General features: G+C 40.3%; 1 protein-coding gene across 1 annotated transcript; it reads left to right on the top strand.

Moving 5' to 3' along the window:
* Nucleotides 1-11,794: 11,794 nt before the first annotated feature.
* Nucleotides 11,795-18,017, top strand: isl1a (ISL LIM homeobox 1a). The gene is made up of 6 exons (XM_059337483.1): nt 11,795-11,990; nt 12,352-12,541; nt 13,510-13,769; nt 14,718-15,004; nt 15,609-15,776; nt 17,040-18,017. Exons 1-6 carry the CDS (start codon nt 11,963-11,965, stop codon nt 17,154-17,156), a joined length of 1,050 nt encoding a protein of 349 aa, XP_059193466.1. The 5' UTR covers nt 11,795-11,962; the 3' UTR covers nt 17,157-18,017.
* The last annotated feature ends 3,321 nt before the right edge of the window (nt 18,018-21,338 follow it).

Here is a 21,338-nt window from a genome sequence, read left to right as displayed (position 1 = left end):
ACTGCTAAGCCATTGTCCATTAATGAGCGTCAAGCAAAGTCATCTACATCAATGAAAACCAGAGCAGCAGAGCAGAACCCTCACCCTCTTTCCTGCCTCTTTGTGGGTTCATCCATGGTTGGCATTTAACAATCCTGAAGGCTGTCACTTTTCGCTTTTCCCTGGAGCACAGGTATCCCACATCCACCCTGCACTCCCAAACCTGCTGCATGACAATCATTCTGCTGTAACAGTTATACTCCACAAGGGGTTCAAATGGCACTGGGCCACAACAAACAGAAAAGCTTAAAGAGATTTTAGTTCTCAGCCAGGCGTAGGCGTGCATTTGTGTGTGTGTGTGTGTGTGTGTGTGTGTGTGTGTAATTCTGTCTGTCTGTATGTCCATATCTCCCATATTACAGGTTTAATCAGTAGTATTATCAGACATTTGTTTATAGATAGTGCCAGACAGGACACTTATTTATAGTGCCAGATATATCTGGCACATTTTGGCTTATTTAGCATGTACACATTGCAGAACCTCATACTTTTTTATTTCATTTATGTTTATTTATGTTACTTGCAAGAGATGCATTAATGTAAACAACACTGCTGTGGCTGAAGAAACCACTACTGCGGCTTCGTACCAGCTGTGGAAGTCCTAGATGCATTGGGAAAAAACACGGCCATGTCTGGATTAACAATATCATCAGGAGGTGCACACAGCTTTTGAATTTCATCCCTCTTCAGTTCTCAATGAACTGTGTCTGAATGACTCAATAACATTACAGTGCTGAGTTGCTACATGAGTATGCACCCAAAATAAACCGGTTTTACTGTAACTTAATCGCAGTAAACAGATCAAATGGATGCAGAAATAAATAAAACAATTTGCCACTACCGCCCAATACCCAGAATGAGGCGGGTCTCGCCGAAACGCCCCTAATTTGAATGCGAGCTGTCCGGAGCGGACTTTTGTCGGGTCTTTTTCCGTCCCTGTTGAAGAGCAGGGCCTTTTTTCTCCCCTGAAAAAAGCCTGGTTGCTGATTGGATAGATCGCTATCAGGATGTGACCTAGTACTCAACACACAACAACACGCCCCATTTGTAAAAGCCAGCAAAGCAGTGTTGACAACTTAGCGACTTTGTTGCTATAATGAGCAACTTTTTGGCTCTTCTTAAGGAGCTGCAGGAGCCGGCGTCTTGTTAAGAGGAGTAAGAACGAGTCCAAGGGCACAGTCCTCCTGCAGCAGTCTCTCCCAGCTGCATTCACAGAGCCGGCTAACAGTTAGCTCTGTAGCAGTACAGTGTGTATGTGCTGCTGCTGCAGGAGGTGTTCACTTAGCGATCCCTTTTTGTTTACAACAAGCACCGGACAGCAGCGTACTTATTTTATTTTGTAGAAGAAGAGCTCATGTGTAGAATTTGATTAGCAATTTAATATAGCAGGCAGAGGCGGAGTTAGATCGAATCACAATGCGAACCAGGCTGACCCCTTGACATTCTCATTGTGATGTGTCCCACATGTGTTTACATCTGCATGTACATGCAATTTTATTTACACAATTAATCAAAATGATATCAATGTCGTGATATGAACTAGTGCAATATAATAATATCAAATTATAGGGGGCGCAAGGCAAAATAAATGAATAACATTCTGAATTCAGTATTGTGTATAAGTCTCGGCCAACAATTTATATTCTACGGACAAAAAGAAAACAGAACCTCAACCTTGCAAAAAATCATGACACGCTTAATTCACGATCACAATGTTTATGATCAGCGGAGAAGCTGTGCTTAATTAGCCATGCTGCTTTGTTTATGATCAGCAGCTGACATTGTGCACAGTTAGCGACGGCAGCCACATTTGCGTCTCCCGTGTTTAATCCGTCAAGGCGATCGAAAACCATACGTCACCTCCGGAGCCTCGCAATCCCTCTGGGGGCCTTTTTTGCCCTTCTTGCTCGATTTGGAAAGTTTTAAGCTACCACAAAAATTGCAAATTTGCATTGGGGGACTAAAATCCTGTAATACCTCTATCTCAGGCATTGTTGGGGACACAAAGGAGGGGTGTCTGAATTAAAATCGGCCATTAGATTAGATTAGATTATGTTCTTTACTTTCATTGTACACAACTAGATTCAGGTGCATTTAAAGACCGGGTGAAAATATAGGAATAGATAATAAAAATAAATAAATATTGCTTTTATTCCATTCATTCATACTCATGTTCTACACATCAAAACATGTACCAGCACCATATACACTCATACATTAATTACAAATTATTTCACTTTAAAGTTTGTCATTTTTATCTCTTTCCATGAAATGATTGTGACAATGTGATTTATTCTTGACAGATAAAGTGCAAATCTTCACAAAACTTTATGAATCAATCTCAATGAACATATCACAATGAAAGTGAAACCACAATTAACAGAGGATTGTGTCTGAAAACAAAATCAGTTGAAAACAATCTAGATCCTTATCTCTTAGGGTCTTAGTGCTCCCTTTATCAGGACTTGGATTTATTGGTAGGTTACCAGCAGTAAGCTGCTCAGGTCATGCCACTGCACAAAGGTGCACCACTCATAGCATGATCCATTATTGCCCAATAACTACAATCTTCCTTCTTGCAAACTGTCCAGCAACAGCATTCAGGTTTTAGACCACAACATAGAACAATTTCAGTTCTAAGCAATATCATACTTTCACTGGATATGACACAGCTCTGTGCTGCACTGTTTGAGATGTATACTAAGACTTTAGAATTGTTTTGTTTTTTTTGCTCAGAACTATTTCTTGCATATTTGTCTGATACAGAATACAGAGTATCTGTATTAAAGGTCTCAAAACAACCTCCTTTGAGATAAAAAAAAAAAAAGTGGGTAAAGTGGGTACCATGAGGTTATTGGTCGATTACTATTTTCACTTCATAATATATTTTCATTGACACAGACTTATAATATATATTTTGATGTGGATGACACAGTTGTTTGCTTTTGTATCATCTTCAATTTAAACAAGATAACAAGACTTAGACATTTCTACAGAACCTCACGTTTGTCCTAAATACTTACAAAAAATAAACAAATAGTGTTTAATTCTCAAGAACTCCAGTTGTCATCTCGCTACCATCCATACACTGGTGCTGAAATGAAAAAAATTGTAAAATCTTGTATGTATACTTGGAATTCATCTAGATATTATTGTGACTTCAAAAAACCAAGTGGATCGGCATATAAAAATGGGTTGTTCACTTTAGAATAATGCATGTTTCTGTCTTGAGGATAGGAAGATGATATTACTGTTAACCATCATGTCTGTGCTTGACTGTGGAGATATCCTTATGATGCTCACATTGCCTTATAACCACTTGATGTTGCTTAGAATTGTGCTTTGCATTTCCTTACAGGAGATAAATACAATACAATATAAAATAGTGTGCTGCTCCACATGAGTAGTTAACTACTATCGGTATTTTAAACCACATCCCGGAAAGCTGCTTCAATACATCACTTCTCTTCCCTATTTGAAAACCACTGCTCACCAGTAATCTAAATTTAGACAGATTACTTATGATTTACAAGTAAGTCAGTAAGCAATTCATAACATGGAAACAAGAGTTAATTAACAAAGGTAATAACTGTATTCATGGCAACCAGCAACTTGATACATGCCAGTGTTGTAAAGTAAGTAGAACTTAGGTATTGTACTTAAATATAATTTTGAATTAAACTTCCATTCTATGCAATTGTATACTTCTACTCCACTTATGTAGTTTTATGAATCAAGGTTCAGGAACAAAGACCTAGACTTCACCTACTTCAGTCTAATTGTAAGATGAATGCTAGCCTTGACTACATTCAACAATCAACTCACCAGATTCAGAAACGCAGGTTGATCCATCCCAGTTAAACCTTCATTTCATCCACAGAAACAATAATCCAAGTCGTTCCAACCCTGCTCTACTAACGCAAATCATACAAACTCTACCCACCCTCCTCAAGCCTCCATCACCCGACCGTCCAGGACCTGCACCCCCGTTCAATTATTCTTAGGCCGCTCCTAAAGCAAACCATGGCTGCTTACATCATACAGCTGAGCTGCTAGAGCCAGCCCTGTACTTTCTCTATTTATTCGCCTAAATGGAATGGAAAACTAGCACAGTCTATCATTGTGCCTTTAATTTGAGGTAGACCTAATCCTAATCCTGTTCGTTTTAGGCTGTTTTATTAATAAAACATTTTGGTTACTGTTGTTATTATTGTAGTTCTAGTCTTGTGCTTTCTTTCATTTAAAAATATTTGGACAAACTTAATTGCACCAATGCCTGGCAGACGCTATGCAAAGTCACACCTTCGTTAATGTAATCAAAACTTTTCAAATTTTTTATTTTTGCTGTTATCACATAGTATTGTTGTATACAGTATGTGGTTGTGCAGTAGATTTATTTCTGTACCAGTTTAACAGAAGTAGAGACTCAGCTCCTCAACTCCTACACAACCTTGGAGTTCTGCGTTTACCCTTTCTGAGTGGGAAAGCATTAAAATTGACCTTTTTCTTACCACGCAACCTTTAAAGGCAGTTTTTCTGTATACGTCATTCATTGATACATTTCCATAATGTCTTATTACTGTTGGCCTATCCCAGCATGCATTGGGCGAAAGGCTGGAAAGCACAATGTACATAATCAGCCTATTGCAGGATTTGATAAATACTTTTACAGCTATACTCAATTTACACTCTCCAATTCACCTGTGTTGCACATTGCTTCATAAAGACAGAAACAACAATGCAAAGACTGTGGCTGAGATTTCACCCAGCAAAGTTCAGTGGCGTCATCTGGGCAGAGAGAGCTGGATATGGGGAGCCAAAATAGTGGCCAGGCAGTGAGTCAGTCATATGAATGCCCTAGATTGGTAAGGTTGCACTCACCCAGGGTGAGTTTAGGTCTCATCTTCACGTCTAATGTAACGTGTAGGAAGAGGCTTGCAAGCCTTAACTATTATTAGTATTTATTTACGAGCCAGGCTTAGCACAGCAGCGTACTTATTTTATTTTGTAGAAGAAGAGCTCATGTGTAGAATTTGATTAGCAATTTAATATAGCAGGCAGAGGCGGAGTTAGATCGAATCACAATGCGAACCAGGCTGACCCCTTGACATTCTCATTGTGATGTGTCCCACATGTGTTTACATCTGCATGTACATGCATTTTTGCTGATCCATGTGAATGAGGGCTCCACAATTAATCAAAATGATATCAATGTCGTTATATGAACTAGTGCAATATTCAAATTATAGGGGGCGCAAGGCAAAATAAATGAATAACATTCTGAATTCAGTATTGTGTATAAGTCTCGGCCAACAAATTATATTCTACGGACAAAAAGAAAACAGAACCTCAACCTCGCAAAAAATCATGACACTGCCCTAATGGTTTGTTATACAGAGCCATCTGTTTGGATAAACCAGCTGTTTATGGAGCCATTCCATCGACGCAGGGGGTTGAACCAGGCTCAGCTTTCGCTGTAACACAACATGAGCCGTGTTTCCATTAGGGGAAAGAGAGGCCGCTGGGAAAGTCTCAGGCCACGCCCTCTCAAATGGACGCTCACGCAGCGTGTCTCCATTACAAAAAAAGGCCCTAGAGGGATTTACCAGACTCCGGAGGTGACGTATGGTTTTCGATTGTTGCATAATGTGACGTCACATATGCAAAGGATTAAACAAGGGAGACGCAACTGTGGCTGCCATTGCTAACTGTGCACAACCTCTGCTGCTGAAAGTGTAGCAGCTGATCATAAACAAATATCATGCTAACTGTACACAAAGTGTCCACCACTGATTGTGAATTAACCGGCATGCTAACTGTGCAGAGTGTCCGGTGCTTGTTGTAAACAAACAGAGGTCGCTAAGTGAAAATATCCTGCAGCAGCAGCACATACACACTGTACTGCTACAGAGCTAACTGTATAGCGGGGATTTGTGGGACCACACTATGAAAGGGACTTTTTGTTTATTGTCACTTGTGGCGTCGAGTACTACATCACGTCCTGCTTAACGTTCTATCCAGGCTTTTTTCAGGGGAGAAAAACTGCCCTGTTATTCAACAGGGCCAAAAAAGGTCAGTTCAAACGACTGCTCCTGGCGGCTCATATTCAAATTAGGGGCATTTCAGAGAGTGAGACCCGCCTCATTCTAGGTATTCGACTGTAATGGCTATGATGTCATGACATGGTCAATCAGTGTCATGCAGCCACATATTCCTGGTATATTTGATTACTTTGTACATGAATACTGCATTTCTGTTGTTTAGAACTTACAATCATTGCAACTTTCCAGAGTTGTAAATCCTTGTCTCAGAGTAATGTTGTGCGCTGAATTATTGTAAAGCTCATTGTGGCAAATTTGCGATGTTGGGCTATTTATATGGTTGCCAATAAAGTTGGAATACATTTTTTTTTTTTTTATCTCTTTCCATTACAATTTAGTTTTTAATGATTTTAATGATTGACTGATAAAGTGTGTATTCTCAAAACTTTATGAATCAATCTCTTCCAAACATATCACAATGAAAATGAAACCACAATTAACAGAGGATTGTGTCTGAAAACAAAGTTATTCCAACTTTATGGGCGACTGTGTAAATAAAAAGACTTGACTCCACAAGTTTTGATCTAAATAATCAGCAAAGTGTGAGATTGTGAAACAAAATATGACATTAGACTGTTGTGCTTATCTGTTGTTTGGGCTTTGCTCCTTATATGTGATGAAATTTGCCTGCAGTCATGGCCTGGGGCTATGGCTGCCCTAGAGACAAAGGAAGACGGGCTGCCACCATCATGTTTAACCACCCCTGACACATCATCGCCCTTATTGTGCCTCTCAATCTGAAAACACACACACACACACACACACACACACACACACACACACACACTGAAGCAGCAGCAGTCCAGGGCAGCAGTGCTGGAGCACCATCTGTCAGCCTGGTGTCAAGTGGCCCTTGTCTCCAGTGATTATGAGAGCTCCTGCTGCCTCAGGTGGTCCATGGACCAGCTCACCCATCTAGAGGGGCCAGGCCAGGCCATATGGTCTGTGTGGTGCACAGGGGGGCACCCAGGGGAGGCAGCTCCCCTCTCCTGCCACTGGACAGGACAGACAGCAGCCACAGCCTGTGACTGTGACTGTCTGCTGAAATGTCCCAGTCAGGGCTGAAGTGACGCTGAAGGACTTGACAGACATCATTCAGAGTTTCTGAGAGAAGAAGAGGAGGACTATGAGGGAGGAGCACAAAGTGAGAGGTCACTCGGGTCAAAGCCAGCCTGTTATTGCTGTTATTTGCTAAAGATATGACACAACTATGAAAATAGGATCATATTCATGGCATTCAAGAAATCCAAACTAACATGAATAAATGCTAATGTGTCCTTTATGAAAGGGACAAGTCTGCATGTACAAATATGGTATAAGGTGTATATATATAAATATTTAGGGCACATAATCAAATATGTAGAGTTTTGACACATGGGCTAAAGTTCAGGTAAGAAGTGGGCCCTTCTGATGACAACTGTTGCTTTAATGGTGCATAGTCCCAAATAAAGTTACAGTTTATCATTTACTCCAATTGCTAAACATGAGCCCAAGGCTCCAAGGGAGTCTCAGCCAGGCAGTCGTCAGCATGGGTGGTTATCCAGCCTTGGTCTGGACAATGCTGATCTTTGAGGGAGTTCAAGTTGAGGAAGCCACTATATTAGCTGTGTTGCATAATCCAGCAGGCGCCCTGTATGGAGGAAAAAAGTGCGGATTCTAAGGCCCTGTGCCTGGCAGGGGCCCTATTCATTTTTTAGTATTGACCTATCATCATTCAAAGAAAAAGAGAGTTGTAAATTAATTAATCTATAAATAAGAAGGATTGCAACATTTACATAAAATTCTTCAGTCCTGCTGCAAAACCAGGCATGAATGGCACTCCCCAGTGACTAGTGAGGGAGGAGTGTCTCAGCTTCACCTTCAGTGTTTACCTTGCTCTTTTTTTGCTCTCGTTTACCATCGCTTTTAGCAAGCTGTCCCTGCCTAATGCCAGACTCCAGTACAGATGCAGCTTCATGCACATCAGCCCTGACTCCCCATCCCACCTAAAGAAGGAGGTGAGAGGGATTGTGTTGACTGACATGTCAGGTGGTAGTAACTGAATATATACAGTATATATATATATATATATATATAATATATTATATTATATATTATATTATATATTATATTATATATTATATATATTATAGGATATATTATTAGATATGTTATACCCTTTTGTATATGATAATGTTGATTCACGTCAATGTATATTTAAGTTGTATTTATTTAAAGTTATTCATTAATGTTAGGGGAATTTCAATTCAGGAATTTTACCATTAAAGTTACATTTCAACTTTAAAAGATGGCCTTTAGAATATTTCTTATAGAGGGTATCAGTCTGGCAGTAAACAGCGAACTCCACTGTGTGCAGAATGTTGCATGCATATCTGCACAGTGTTATATTATCACAGTTCACTGTCAGTAGATATTGTACAGTAAGTATTGGAGTAGAGGTTATTTAAAGCTTTGAAAGGGTTTTGGAGGTGTGGTAAATCAATTGCGCAGGGTTGGTGTCTGTTGTGATGGAGCCCAATGAGATATCTTTTCATGGGGCCCAAAATTCCTAACGCCGCCCTACCATTCAGTTTTAGATAACCCTGCTCTGCTGGAGTATTAACTGCTTCATAGAAGAGATGAAGCATGACCTGCAGTCAGACAGAAACCAATGGTTTAAACTAGAACTCCAAGCTTCAAACACAAACTATTTCAAAAGGATGTGTAAATACATTTTGCTTTGTCACTATCTGGTCAGGCCAGGAACTAAAATTTGGAAGAGAACTTAAAAGTTGGAAGCGGGACCACTATGAATTGGCGAAATATTTGATGATGCCTCTCACAAATTCTTACATATAAACCCCAAATATGTAACTTACTGTAGCTACCAAATCTTAATGTTATAAGATTCACAAACTTGACAGTATTATGTGAAATGCAGTCCGAAATATGTGTGGAAAAAATAACAACTGTCACAGATTCTTCCTCCTGTGTTTGAACTTGTGACAACAGTGTTGTTGATGAGGGAAATGAGGTTTCACTGGGTGACAAATTACAAGGCTTGTCAGTGTGGTGGCTTTCAGAGGCTCAGCTGTGATTTTCCTCTAAGCACAGTCTTTCACTACATCCCAAACTGTAATCAGAGCAGGCTTTCCATTGAAGTCAGTCGACTGCTTGGCTGAAAACACACACACACACACACACACACACACACACGCACACGCACACGCACACGCACACACACACACACACACACACACACACACACAAACACACACACGCAGATACAGATAGAGAGAGCTATAGAGGACAAGGATACAGGAATAGAGAAATGAAAATCAGTAAAATATTATTTATACCACATTACCACAGCATTGACAATAGGCTTCATTTATGCTGCACTTTCTAATTATTATTTACCCAGTGTGTTACATAAAGTGCATGAAATATGTGAACCTCATAAACACCCCAATATTCCATGAATAGTTGAATTTGTGAGTCAAAAAACAAAGAAAGGAAGAAAAAAATTATGTTTTTATGTTTTATAATATATTATGGTATTTGCCTACAGTTTACGAGTGTTCCAAATGAACTGCTGTTTTACAGTTATGGTTTCTATTCAAATGTTTACATTTGACATGTAACTAAATGTTTTCCCTTTTCTTGGGCAATTTTTGGTTTATTCAAACAGTGCTCGTTTTGTCTTTCTCATCCAACCACTGCACCAAGGTTTGCACAAAATTGTCTTACACATGAAGATGGAGGATAGAGAACATAACACTAAAATATGCAGCCTGACCCTTCGTAGGGTTAATGGGTAACAGACAGACAAATACTGTTTGTACAGCACCTTTTACAGAGATATTTATAAATTGCCAAATTACCCAGATTTGTAAAAGTGACCTACACAATACACAAAAGGCAATACAAATATTAAATAAAAAATAGTAAAATACAAAATTGAATAATCAGCAATAATCAACAACAACAGAACATAAACACAAAAATAAAAATGAAGGGGTGTCCCCAAATTTTCAGTCACATATAGTGCATGTGTAGATGAGCACTTTTCAACAACATAAATTACAAATTTCTTTATAAAAAAAATAAAGAAATATCACCACTAATAATACATTTGAAGACAACAATACAAAAATAATAAAATCCCAATGTAGTACAGCAGAACTAAAAAAAACTATGAAAGCAGGAATCATTTAAAAAACAAAACAACAGGCAGGTCAATGCACAGCTTTGGTCCTAACAGCTTTAGTCTTTAGTGTATTGTTGGGACCAGGAAGAATCCTGTCACTCATTCCTCCCCAGCTCATCTCTTCAGAACTTGAACATATTGAGTAGGACGAGACATTCCTTGCTTATTTTCTCTCTTATCCTATTCCTTTCATGGAAAAAATAATAATAAGTGACATCCATGTTTTCACACATGAAGAATTGTGAACATGTATAAAGTATAACATGTGTCTATGGTCCATCCTCACCCTAACTCTCTGCCTTACTGCACTATACTTCCTGGGTGGACACTGGACACTAAGAGTGTCCCCCAGAATCGTCCTATAAACATGAAGTCATTCTTAGTAATACTTGATTGTTACATACAGTACCAGAAGTGTAAGCGCTCATTATGCATAATGATCCATTTTAGAATTATATATATTATATTATTGGATTACGATTCAATGTGAAAGCATCACTTCAACGTGGCAGCTTGTAAAGGTGGGGCTGATTTCAACTGATTTCTGGGCATCTGGATTTAAAATATTTTTTTAGTAATGATCTGAATCTGCAAACTATCTAAACAATTAAATGTGATATTCTGTCACTTTCTAATGACACATGGCCTGACGTGTATGTTGTCTGGAACAAGAGAAAGTTTCCTCATCACTCAAGCAGTCAGACTGTTTTTCCCACGCGGCTCTAATGCTGTTCCATTTCCCCTTAAAAACAATCTTTTGGAAAACACGGTGTCTCTGATGCTGAGGAGTGTTAACGGTGTGAGTAGGTAACTAACACAAGAGGGCGTGTTGGTGTGTGTCAGTGCTCCTGCGGGTCCTGGCCTGTCACCGCTCTGATTTACGCTGCTCTCTGCTCAAACCACGCATGTCCCTGTCCACGGAGTGAGATTTTTCGATAGCTTTAACTAAAGTCACCTCTCAAAAATGCGCCGTCACAAGCTCACAACAAGGTTGTTTCCTGAGTTCCTGTGAAGTGAACATTGTGAGATACAAGATTTCCACCTGGCAGCAGCACGGGGCAATATTTAACTGTATCGGGACTAGTCCATAGACATAAACATGTAAAAACATAAATCAAGTTCCTGTGCGACCTTGTTCAACAGTGTGTATGGCCTACATATACAGTTCAAATAAAATAAAATAAAAAGAACGTCTGGGTGTTTCCTTCGTGGAAAACACTTAGTTGGCCATGTAAACAATAGTCCACTCAGCACCAACAGCACACCAAAAAATAAGAGAAAAGATTAACAGAAGAGAAAAGAGCAAAGCAAAGCTGGAAAACAAATGATATGCAGCAATAAGTGTGCCAGTGTGTGTGTGTGTGTGTGTGTGTGTGTGTGGTTAATCCTGGTCAGGGTCTGCACAGCCAATCAGCTGCTCATGCAGATGACGTGCTGCTGTCCTACGTCAGCCCCGCCGCTTGTCAGGATCAGAGCTCCACACACACCGGCAACAAACACATACACACACTCCGTCTCCGAGCCGGACAGCACAGCCCCTGGCCCGGCAGCCCGGCAGTGGAGGACACATCCAGGCTTCCAGGCGCCGCAGCCCGCTGTGACAGTGGACCTAACATCGCCTTACTTTGTGGACATGGGAGACATGGGGGATCCGCCGAAAAGTAAGACACTTTTTCGGTGTTGGGATGAGATTCTGGAAGTGAATTCATCACAACTTGAGAGTTGATTCTGTTGTGCTGTGCTGTAGACAGAACCGGCCTATTAAACTATTTCATTCATTACTTGATTTCGAAGTGCCTGACTGACCTGCACACTTTTTGAAAATTAAAAAAACAAACGAACAAAAAAAAAAAACAGAAAGCAAAAAAATTGCTCGTGTGCAATATAATATGATTATCAACCATCACAAAAACAACAACAATATTAATAATATCAACAATTATTTTAAGGCCATTTGCTACATTATTAGGTGAGTGTGTTGTGAAGTGTGTGTGATGTGACCTGCTCATGCTGCTCTTCCAGAGAAGCGGCTGGTATCTCTATGCGTGGGCTGCGGGAACCAGATCCACGACCAGTACATCCTGCGGGTCTCCCCGGACCTGGAGTGGCACGCCGCCTGTCTCAAATGTGCTGAGTGCAGCCAGTACCTGGACGAGTCCTGCACGTGCTTCGTCAGGGACGGAAAGACTTACTGTAAACGGGACTACATCAGGTAGGACGGCCGGGACGGGACGACCCTCTTTATACCCGACAAGAGCTGGAGCTGCACGGCGCATGGAATCCATAGTTGAATTAATATATATTTTACCATTTCAATTTGAGAATATTCGGACTGATTGAAGTCACACGGAGCCCTGATTACATTTTTAACATTATGATCATAATCATTTACTGATACATCAACAACTAAGCTGTAGACCGCGCGTGCTTCTAACTAATGTCACTATCTCATTGTCTGTGTTGACATTTGAAAAATATTGCACATTAGGCCTTAATTACTCAATTATTAGCCTAGATAAATCAATTATTCCGAGCAGATTGTAGCATCCTGTACGTGCTTAATGATGGACATGAAGAAAAGAATAAAACCATCATTATCAAACAGCCTGTAAATAAGTCACTGATTTGGTGTGTTAACAATTATTCGATTGCAATTTAAGCAGGCCTTCAGTTATTGTCTAATAACAAAATTACCATTAATGTATTAAAATAAGTCACATTGTAGATAAAAGTGTCAACTCGATAAACAACAAAAGTTCACTAGAATACGATATTATATTCACTCGACTTGTGTCCCAAACATATACTTTCATTTTCTACTACTACTACTAATACTACTACTACAACTACTACTACTACTACTACTACTACTACTACTAATAATAATAATAATAATAATAATAATAATAATAATAACAAATAAAATTATTATAATGATACAATTGAAAAATATCTATATTTACTATCAAATATTGGTAGCTTATTAATATTACTAATTACTCCTGCTATTATTATAATAATTATTATTATTGTTGTTGTTGTTGTTGTTGTTGTAATTATTAATTGCCGTTTATTAAGGCTATAATTTTTTTTAAATTAGATTTGAGTTAGTGGCTGAGCTGCCTGTAGTCCAACTGATTTTACCGTGTGTGTGTGCGTGTGCGTGTGTGTGTCCCGCAGGTTGTACGGGATTAAATGCGCTAAATGCAACATCGGCTTCAGCAAGAACGACTTTGTGATGAGGGCCCGCTCCAAGGTCTACCACATCGAGTGTTTCCGCTGCGTGGCCTGCAGCCGACAGCTCATCCCGGGGGACGAGTTCGCTCTGCGGGAGGATGGGCTGTTCTGCCGGGCCGATCACGACGTGGTGGAACGGGCCAGTCTGGGCCCCGGAGACCCGCTCAGCCCGCTGCACCCCGCCAGACCGCTGCAGATGGCAGGTAAAGTCCCGGGGAGTGGGAGTCGGGCCATCAGGACTGTTGCCGCTGGAAAACAGATATGCTCGCTGTGTCTTCCTGTGACTTTTTCTTTGTCCGAAGTTCCGAAGACTTTTTCCGTAACTGGATTTTGGTCAGGTGTTCCTTAAAAGGAAACGGATTCTCCGAAGTGACTCTCCTTAAGACACCGGTGTGAATGAAGCGCACCTCTTGTATTTCACAGTGTGCGCAGTTTTTACAGACTCAGAGTGATTTAGTGATCTGTGCTATATTTAATGTAAATGCCATGCTGCTGCTGGTGCCATAACTAGTCATTAGAGCCATTCGCTTTTTTTCTGTTTGACTCGTTGAGGTTGGACTGGAGATAAGCTGGTTTTGTCTTTTACATGTTGTTTTCTGCATACCGCTGCCCAGCCAGGCCACACTCGACAGATTAGATACAGTGGGCGCTGCTGTCCGAAATACACTAAGTTATCACTGCTGGAGGAGGAGGGTCCGGGCTGCGTTTGGTCTTAGAAATGCTTTGCGGCGCTCTGTGTATGGGAAAGGCTGGAGGTGTTCTCTAGAAAAGAGCAGTTTGTCCAGTGGGATTTAATGTTTATTATGACCTTTGATGAGTCGCATCTCCTTCCTGAAATATGGCTGTATTTAGAGGTTGAAGTATAATATAGCATACAAATGTTATGTTGAATTTTGCTATTGTGTAAAATGTATCTAGCGTCAGCAGCATAGAGTCTATTAACATACTAAACCAGAACGGTTTTTATCAGGAGAAATAAAACTGAGTCGGAGCCTATGATGACAAAGTTGCGCACCATGTGTTGCATGGCAGCGGGAAAAGACTTCTATAAAAACTCTCTGTCCTACTACAGAATTTCTCACTTTTAATTGGAACATACAGATGAACTGATTTTGCCTTCTCTGGGTTGTTTTCCCGTCCTTTCTCAACAGCAGAACCAATCTCAGCCCGACAGCCCGCGCTGCGGCCTCACGTCCACAAACAGCCAGAGAAGACCACCCGGGTCCGGACTGTGCTAAACGAGAAGCAGCTGCACACGCTGCGGACTTGCTACAACGCCAACCCGAGGCCCGACGCCCTCATGAAGGAGCAGCTGGTGGAGATGACCGGCCTGAGCCCGCGAGTGATCCGGGTATGGTTCCAGAACAAGCGGTGCAAGGACAAGAAGAAGAGCATACTGATGAAGCAGCTGCAGCAGCAGCAGCCCAACGACAAGACGGTAAGGAGTTGGACTGAGCTGATCACCTTTTAGATTGACACTATATATACTGAAATACATATTAGCCTACAGCTAGGCCTATATGGGCTATATATTGTTTGACCAAAGGCAGACCCTAAATGTTGCAACTCTGTCTGCCTCTCCATTATTAATTAAGATGTTTAACCCCAGAATGTATTTAAGGTAGCTTCTTTTTAAAAGGCTTAGTAGGCCTATTTTATTCATAAAGCACAAATCACACATGAGAGTAAACTAAAGGATGATAAAGGCCTCGAGCTGATGTGGAGCAAGGCCGCGAGGTCAAAGAAAGAAAGCACCGTCTTCTCTCTGTTTATGTGTTTGCTTAGGCTTATTGATTGTTCTGCTGATTGACTGGTGGATTCATATCAACCCCCCCCCCCCCCCCCCCCCCCCCCCCCCCCCCCCCCCCACACACACACACACACACACACACACACATACACACATACACACACACACACACACACACACGCACACACACACGCACACACTGACAGGCACACGACCACCCACACTCTACCTCTCACCTGTAATAACCCACAGTGAAAGATGTGTACACTGACCACTACACGTCCTCTTCCAGAACATCCAGGGAATGACAGGCACCCCGATGGTGGCAGCCAGTCCGGAGCGGCACGACGGCGGCATCCAGGCCAACCCGGTGGAGGTTCACAGCTACCAGCCGCCCTGGAAGGTCCTCAGCGACTTCGCCCTGCAGAGCGACATCGACCAGCCGGCCTTCCAACAACTGGTTCGTCGTTTTTGTTCACTGAGTCGTGCTTGAAATGTATTTATTTAGTTGCAATATTAGATATTCAGTTTCAGTTTTACATGCAGAGATTCCCCCATGCAGAAAATACAATCTTATCTATGTGGAGCATTGGATGTTTTCAACAGGAATTAGACCATACAAATATTAGCTATTCCTGTCCTGCAGGTTTAAAGACTCTGAGGTACGAAACCGATATTTAGGCTACTAAATTAATTGAGCTGACTGACCCTTCTCAGAATAAGCTTTTTTCTCAGTGTCCTCGGACCTTTGTTATTCAAATGCATAATGTTTCATAGATTTTAAGATGCGCATCATAAATGACAGGATGGTTTCTTGTTGGTGCGCTTTCTTACTTTTCCAACATTTAGCCTACATGTCAGTCCCCTCAAATTGTTTGTTCTTATTCTCATATTCCGAGATAGAGGAAGGCCTAGGCTATTTATGATTTGGCCAGGACTCAGGGGAAAAACCAACAACAAAAAAGGAAACAAACACATCAGACAGATGTCACGTCAGGGATACACCTTATGAAAAAAAGAAGAATTTAAAAGCTGTGGACATACATTTGTTTTATTCATATTGTTTTATTATTTTGGAGTGACACATCACAGACAGCATGACACAGTCGCATGACATCTCCCAGTATAGAAGCGCTTCTTCGCCACAGAAATGGATTAATGACAAGGACTGGACTTTGCCACGCAAACGGATCCATCGGTTCTTAAAGCTGAGCTGTGTTTAGACAAGTGAAACACCGTTATTTATGGTTTGAGTAAACATCTGTTACTATTTCATTTGGATTTGATAAATACACATAGCTATAATTAAGACATTATACCCAACAGAATACTTCCTTTGGAGCTCAGTTACGGCGTTTTAAATAGGCCTAAATAAAAATAGTAATAAATAGGCATGGTGTTAAAGTTGTGAATGCGTGTTTTCCGTTAGGTTTCCCCTTATATCCTATAGAGTAAAATAATCAAAAACAGATGATCCACCAGAGCGCACATCAGTGTGCTTTTCTTGTTGTAAATGAATTTTTTGCCCCGTTGCATTGTACAATTCAATCTACAATTAATAACAACAGTCACTGTCGAGTTAATTTTCATTGAGAAATATGAAGTACGGGACTATAATGTCAGCGTGTGTTATCTGTGCCTGCAGCCAACCTGGTGAGAAATAGAGTCATCACTCCAGTGGTGTATCCAGATGTGTCTGACCGATGCTTCATGTGTCCCGCAGGTCAGTTTCTCGGAGGGAGGACCGGGTTCGAACTCGACGGGCAGCGAGGTAGCGTCCATGTCGTCTCAGCTTCCAGACACGCCGAACAGCATGGTATCCAGCCCCATCGAGGCCTGAGCTGACAGCGCATGGACGGACTGAACTGAACACACAGCCCCCGTTCATCCCATCCCTCCGACTGCACCAAACAACCCCCTGGTTGTATGTTGACACTGTGAAGACAATCATGGGATTTTACCACAGCCACACATTCTACTGTCCATCCAAAGGAGACAGACGGATGCGTCATCATGGCCGGTGCTGCACGTTCACACGCCTGGTTACAGTTGCCAAAACGAGAAGACATGAACCTGACTCCATCGATAAATGGGACCTCTGAGTAGGAGTGAAATCTAAATCCTATACTTGCGAAATGCTGTGCGCTACTTTGAATAGAAGACATTGACTGATGATTTTTTTAATTCGATACACGCACCTCATATTATCATAGACCATTTGGAGGGGAACAGCACTGCTTTTCTTCATTTAATTACACCATTTCCTTCATGACCCGAGTACTAAAGCATTTGCAACAAGGTATACCTCTATTTTGCCACAAGCTTCGTGGGACATTTGTGTGAATCAGTGTCCGTCCGAGAATATTTTTTTTCTTTCCCAAAGATGTGTATAATTAATCATAAGTTAAAAATACCGTTAGCTCTGGAAGAAAATGTTTCGTTTGTTCCCGTGCAAGAAAATTTATTTATTATTTATTGTCGACAAATTTGCCACCTTTTGTGTAACTTTCTTAACTGAAGTAAAAAGAAACAAAACAGATTGGCGTTTGGTCTGTGGATTTTCTATCACAATTTAATGTTTCATGTTTTTTTTATTGATTTACAAATAAGGTAATGTGGAGATTTTGCCTATGTTGGTGTTTTTGTTTCTCTTTGTGAATTTTCACACATGAGGCGGACCATCGGATCTATTAAATGGCTTGATAGATATGCTGTGGTTAATTGGGTGTCATGTTGGTGCAGATGCTGTCTCAGTTTACCTGTTGGCCGCCTGCTGCTTTAGAACAAACATCTCTATCTAAACAAAGCTTCTGACTCCGAAAACCCTATTTTCTTGAAACAAAGTGACCAAATCTGATGCTGAAATTAGATGATTTAAAACTGATGTATCGAACCGAATAAGACGCAACACAATGAAACTGCTCTGGGGACAAGAACAATGATTTCAGCACGATGACAATATTTTTTTTCACGTTTTGAAAACTGAAATCTGAAATGAAAAGTCTTCAGATATTTTAGTCATTGTGGTGTTTTGTTATCAACTGCCGATTCAGACATAGCATGAATCACAAATGGAGGCGATATATTTAAGATGGTCTGACCTATCATAATGTCGTTTGCTGGAATTTAGAGTTTTTATATCAAAGATCCACCAGAAAAAAATGACTTGAAAAAACAAACAGAAAACAAACGATCACAATTTGATGATGAGCATGTCCACAGTTGGAAGACTCAGCTGATCCTCTCTATAATTTTTTACCATCACTATGTAAAAAAAATGCCATGACCATTTTTCTTTTATACTTCATGATTTAAAAGTTGTTTTTACTTTATTATTGATTGTTGTGTGAGGCTCTGTATGAACTGCATATATGCTAATGAGCCAAAAAACAAACAAACAAACCGTGATCAGGTAATGTGTCAATATGTGTCAAAAGCCGGGTTTTTTAACAGGGTTTTACTTTGTGACTGTGTGTGCTGAAGGCATATAGTCCTCATCCTGAACCTTAAAAACTCTGCAACTTCGAGATTAACTGAAATATGGAAAATAATGAGTGACATGAGTTGATGATTTGATTGTATCCGCGCATCCCTCTGCTTAATGCTTCATTCATTCCACAGTGCATCAGCCTACCACCTGTCTCAACTTTCTGAACAGCAACATACTGTACCCAAAACTACGTGTCAGACCATCTTACCGAGAACTGAATTTATAGTCAAAGTTGACTAGCAGTCGTATAATTCATACACCTATTCCTTATTTAATTTTTATTATGGAAAAAAGTCAAATTGTGTCTCCAGGATCATTGTCCTGTGCAGGTAAATGCACACTCATCATTAACATCTAGCACACATTAAACACCAGATATATTTGTGACTACTTACAGCCATCATTCCTAATGTTTTATCTATTTTTTAATAGCTTATTTTCAACAATACACAACAACGCACATTTGTAATTATTGTTTCACTTAAACACAGAACACTTGACATACTTATATTTCTCAAGAATTCCAGGACTCCAGAGTTGAACAAAACCCATGAAAGCTTTTAAAAAGAAACACCAGGAAACAGGCGGAGCTGTTTTTTTCTTGTTACCTTATCTGAAGCTGAACATATAATAGAAATGTCATTGTATGGCAGCAAAAAATGACTGCTAAAAATAGGATTACAGACATACAATATTTTAACTTCTTTAATGTAGATAATCTATAATCTATCCAGGATGGATGGGAGCCCTGTGTAAGAGTTACTTAAAATTAGCGAAGGAAGAAAAGCTGACATTTGCTTTCAATGCTGTTGCTTTATGGGACTTTAAGATAAGGATGGGTCAGTGAGGTCATACAGGCGTCACTGGGAGAACAGCAGAGGACAAGCAAGCAGACAGCAAAGCATTTCTACAATGTCAAACATGAGGATGCAACAGTCTTTACTGCAGTGTATTCAGTGTTAGGACAAGGTGTTGGACACAACAACTGAAAGTAAAATTATGTTTGAATCCAGCTTGAGTCTAACAACAAATACTGACTGAGGCTGTCTATCTGCTCTTCACTACGTCTGGAATGTTCCATCCTGTTTAAATCTCATGTTGTTATTGTGATCACCTGCATATTTGTTATAATAACATGTCTAATTGTGACTGAACTGGGTGAACGGGCAAATTTTAAACCGGGCAAATTTTCACTGGTCTGCCTGTGTCCAGTGTGCTTTACCTTATAGGTGTTGTATTACAAATCAGAAGAACATATCAAAACAGTACCGTTTACTAGTGTTAGAGGTGCAGGGCTCTGAACCAGCAACGCCTCAACATGTGACTTTTATGCTAAATACCACCACTACTGTGTTTCACATGTGTAATTGATTTCTTAACAAAAGCACACACATTCTGAAATAACATGAACATTGTGATGCAGGTTATTGCAGGTTTTAAAATAATAACATACAGGTAATGTTCTTCATAGCAGGAACTTTAATGTACAATATATGGATAAAGGATACACACCTTTTCTAGTTCAACAAATACAATTGAAAATATGTCTTTAATTGGAATGAAGATTAAGTTAATATGATATAAACAGTATTTTTCATGAGAAAACTATGATGTTTGTGGAAGATTTGTTTCCAGCTGTGAAGGCAAAGGAAATGTCACGTTCAAATTCAGTGTGTGACCATGAAGGATGGAACTCAGTCATTTCACCAATAGTACCTCCTGTAGCCTTGGTGTGTTTTTCACAGCAGCTAATGACTAAGTTAGCAATGGGGAAAGATCGTTCATTAGTTGCTGGAGTTTCCTCTGAGTCAGACTCATTATGTTTTTCTTCCGTGTTATAAATGCATTTCAACAAGACATTTTTGCCACAGTTTTCACTGTTTTTTTTGCTTGGTTAAAGGCTGTCTCCATCTGTGTTCTATTTTTTGTGGTAGAATGCTCACTCAGCCTTAGCAAAAAGCAGTGACGTAAATTACCACGGTAAGCTGCACTACCTGTGTCAAAATCAGCTGTGCTACGTACATATTGCCGTGGACACCACATTAGTTCAGACCTGAAAGTTACACATTTACAGAAACAAACTAAACGAACAAGGTGGCGGTAATGGTGGACCACCAGGTCCTTTTTAAAACATGTTTTGCTCCTGTCCACAGCAGTACATATCACTCTCTTCAAAGCCACCATGACTCTTTTGTCAAAAACAGTAATTTTAACTCACAGAACACTTGAGTTGTTGGTCCACTGCTGCCCCGATCTGTTAGTTTGTTTTTGTTGTTGTGTGACTTTCTGTCTCAGAACGAACTAGGGTGGCGTCCACAGCAGGACATTGGTTTGTTACCATGCTGGTCCTCTGCTTCTCTCAACCAGGATCCTACCGACCACCGTCAGTAATACATACTGACTATGAATAAGTATATACATGTAGCAATGTTATCCTCCAGAAACATAAGTCAGGCCATGTGGGAAAACATTCTCAGAAGAGCTTGGGAATGTAAGATTTCTACACTAAGATATAAATCCTTCAACCAAAAT

Source organism: Centropristis striata, chromosome 7, assembly GCF_030273125.1.
Source record: "Centropristis striata isolate RG_2023a ecotype Rhode Island chromosome 7, C.striata_1.0, whole genome shotgun sequence".
NCBI lineage: Eukaryota > Metazoa > Chordata > Actinopteri > Perciformes > Serranidae > Centropristis > Centropristis striata.
This window is presented reverse-complemented; position numbering and strand designations above follow the sequence as displayed.

Excerpts from the sequence above, each read along its gene's own strand:
- isl1a (XM_059337483.1), top strand. The coding sequence starts at position 11,963 with ATGGGAGACATGGGGGATCCGCCGAAAA. Across the intron at positions 13,770-14,717 it reads CAGACCGCTGCAGATGGCAG|CAGAACCAATCTCAGCCCGA; the intron begins GTAAAGTCCCGG and ends CTTTCTCAACAG. Across the intron at positions 15,777-17,039 it reads AGCCGGCCTTCCAACAACTG|GTCAGTTTCTCGGAGGGAGG; the intron begins GTTCGTCGTTTT and ends TGTGTCCCGCAG.